At 56.0% G+C, this 3,359-nt stretch overlaps 1 protein-coding gene across 1 annotated transcript; it reads left to right on the top strand.

Moving 5' to 3' along the window:
• Positions 1-109: 109 nt before the first annotated feature.
• Positions 110-2,864, top strand: ankrd34bb (ankyrin repeat domain 34Bb; the record flags this gene model as incomplete). The annotated part of the gene is made up of 3 exons (XM_080531304.1): positions 110-312; positions 1,262-2,120; positions 2,151-2,864. 3 exons carry the CDS (start codon positions 110-112, stop codon positions 2,862-2,864), a joined length of 1,776 nt encoding a protein of 591 aa, XP_080387430.1.
• Between the last annotated feature and the right edge of the window lie 495 nt (positions 2,865-3,359).

Genomic DNA, 3,359 nt, shown 5'->3' with positions numbered 1-3,359 from the left:
ACACCCACACCCACACACACACACACACACACCCACACACACACACACAGCTGATGACCCTCTAAACACCTCAGTCAGCATCTGCATTAGCGTCACCAGAATCCCGGCCATGGAGGAAGCCACAGAGATACGGACAGACGGGAACTCTCTCCTGAAGGCCGTCTACCTGAGCCGCCTCCGTCTGACACGCCTACTTCTGGAGGGCGGGGCCTACATCAACGAGAGTAACGAGCGCGGCGAGACGCCCCTGATGGTGGCCTGCAAGACGCACCACACCGACGCACAGAGCATGCCCAAACACAAGATGGTTCGGTATGTGTATAGACTATCAACTATGAAGTGTTTGGTGTTACGGCCAAACGTTTTAGGGCCGTTCCAATGACAATGACAACCTGACATTATTATCGACTTACCGTAGGGGTTTTTTCATCTATTTATCAACTGCAGCACAGCTTTGGGGTAGTGGTGGGGCAGTTGTGGCGCAGGAGGTAGAGCCGCCATCTAATGATCGCAAGGTTGGCAGATCGGCGGTTCGAGCCCTGGCTGGCCACATGTCGAAGTGTCCTTGGGCAAGACACTGAACCCCAAATTGCTCCCAGTGAGCGGGCCAGCGCCTTGTATGGTAGCTTGCCGCCATTGGTGTTTGAATGTGTGTGTGAATGGGTTAATGAGAGGCCGTTGTAAAGCGCTTTGGATAAAGGCGCTATATAAGTGCAGTCCAATTACCATTCCATTTGGTGGATAGTGGATAGTGAGTTGGGCTGGTGATCAGTCGTACCTAGGACACCACCACTAGTGTGCCCAGGGAGACTGTCCCTGTAATCTAATTGTATGTCGCTTTGGATAAAAGCGTCTGCTAAATGGTAAAAATGTAATGTAAAACAGCCAGGGTATGTGGAAAAACTTTGCATCTTCAGATTACTGCACCATTAAAGCTCAATATTTGGTATTATTTTATTTGCGTAACAGCCAGCCTTGTTCACTTGTCTGTCAGGTACTTTATTGCCATAGCAACCAAGGTTATTAGGAATTTGATTAAACGCAGCTCACAAAAAAAAAGGAAAGACCTCAAAAGGAACATCAAGTCTATAGCAGGGTAATACAGTATTTAGTATACAGTAGTGTCTTTTTTATTTGTTGTTTTCTTTTACTAGTGTTTTATCTGTTAAGCACTTTGGGGCGGCTGTTTTGTCGTTGTAAATGTGCTATATAAATATCTCATGACTTGACTTGACTTGACTTCACTATCTCTCCCCAACAGGTACTTATTGGAGAGCGGTGCCAACCCAAACATCCAGGACAAGAGCGGGAAGACAGCCCTGATGCATGGCTGCCTGGAGCAGGCCGGGGCCCAGGTGCTGTCTCTGCTGCTGGGCAGCGGTGCTGACCCGAGCCTGGAGGACCACCAGGGCTCCTCAGCCCTGGTCTACGCTGTCAACGCCGGCGACAAGGAGGTCCTGCGGGTTCTTCTGGACGCCTGCAAGGCCAAGGGCAAGGAGGTCATCATCATCACCACGGACAAGCTGCCCTCGGGACGTCAGCTGACCAAGCAGTACCTCAACGTGCCCCCGCCCCCGGACCTGGAGGAGCGTCTGCACTACACCCCCGCGTCCTGCTGCCTGATGTCCCCCTCCTCGGAGATCCAGCTCCGCACCCCTCCGCAAGGGTGCTCCGCCAACGCCTCCCCCCAGTCCGGGAGCCCCCTCCTGGGCTTCAGGGACCACCAGGGCCTGCCCTTTGGAGCTGGCAGCGCTGGTTCCCCTGGTTCCCCTGGGGCTTCTCAACCGGGCTCCCCGACCAGAGACCCGAGCCCCCTACATGGCCCCCCGGGCGGCGTGGCCAAGCTCCTCAACCTGCAGCGTCTGCACTCGGAGCCGCGGCTGAAGACCCCCCCCTCCCTGCTGCTGCAGCAGAGGAAAGCCTGCTCCCTGACCGAGGAGGACATCACCCCCGAGGAGGAGCTGTCCTTCCGGGTCAACGGCCTGGCCATCCACGGTCACGGCGGGAGGGCTCCAGGTGTCGCCCGGCACCAAAGCATCGACGCCAAGGACGCCACGGGGCTGCTCAGAGCTCTGGAGCAGGTGGCGGAGAGCGAGGGCTGTGGTGGAGGAGGAGGAGGGGGAGGAGGGGGAGGAGGAGGAGGAGGAGGAGGAGGAGGAGGAGGAGGAGGAGGGAGGAGAGGACTGGGTAGGAAGATGTCCTATGACAGCGCTGCGACTTCGTCACACACCTCTTCGTCGCACCCTAATCTGCTGCACCGGGAGGGGGGGGTCTGCCTCTGCGGCCAGGAGCCCGCCGCCGCCGCCCCCGTGGACAAAGACTCCCCGGACTGGCTCCCCAACCTGGCCGTGTCCAGCCTGCAGAACGTGGTCCGCCGGCGCAACACGGGCATGATGGACCACTACAGCTCCGACTCCCAGCTGCCTCAGTTTGGCAGCCATCACCCTGAGGACGGCGCCAGGGGCTTCGGTGGGGGGGGGGGAGGAGCAGAGAAACGCAAACTGATCACCAGCCGGTCCTCCACCCTGTCGAGCTCCAGGGAGTCTCTGGAGAGTGCCGTCCAGAGGCGGGGCCCGGCAGCGCTGGAGCGCAGAGGCTCAGGCGCCCTGCTTCTGGATCACATCTCCCACACCCGGCCCGGGTACCTGCCCCCACTCAACCCCCACACGCCTATACCCGATATACCCTTGAGTGGAAGCACCAAGACCTTAAATGGAGGTGTTGCTGGGCCGAAACCCCTTGTGCCCTGCGCCCCCTCCTTCCCCAGGGACCTGATGGCCAAGAAGACGCTGTTGAGGCGCCACTCCATGCAGACCGAGCAGATAAAACAGCTGGTCAACTTTGAGGAACTTTTCAGCCACTAAAGAAGCGAAGTGTACACTGCGTGCGGGACTGACTGTGTGGGACTGATTGTCTAACTATCTAATGCTTCTAATGCGTTGCTATGTTATGTAACCATAAAATCATCAGCTGGTGTGTCGTTCGGTGTGTTTCAAGGCTAAACTACTTGTGTGATACTGCTCTACAGAACACGTGACCATCGTGGAACAGAGCGTAGAGTGGAAAGTCACAACCTCTGATAACCTTTTGATGGACCATGCTGAGCACCCTTCCATCAATAAATCAATCTCTGTTTGATGCCTCGAGTGAGCGATCCAACAGTAGCACTTATTGAAGGCCAAGTGGGGAGAGGGAGAGATGCTTTTAATGAACGTTAGAGAAATCAGCAGAAGGCCATGAGTCCTATGATTTCTGAGGACTTGACTCAAGATATGATTTGCACTTCAAAGGAGGGGGAATGGAGGGATACACTGACAAAAAAGAGGGCAAGGAAGGACATTCTTCCATGGGTGATTATC

This window comes from Nansenia antarctica, assembly GCF_963989245.1.
Source record: "Nansenia antarctica genome assembly, chromosome: 5".
Taxonomy (NCBI): Eukaryota; Metazoa; Chordata; class Actinopteri; order Argentiniformes; family Microstomatidae; genus Nansenia; species Nansenia antarctica.
The sequence above is the reverse complement of the archived record's forward strand: the minus strand, read 5'-3'. Positions and strand labels throughout refer to the sequence as shown.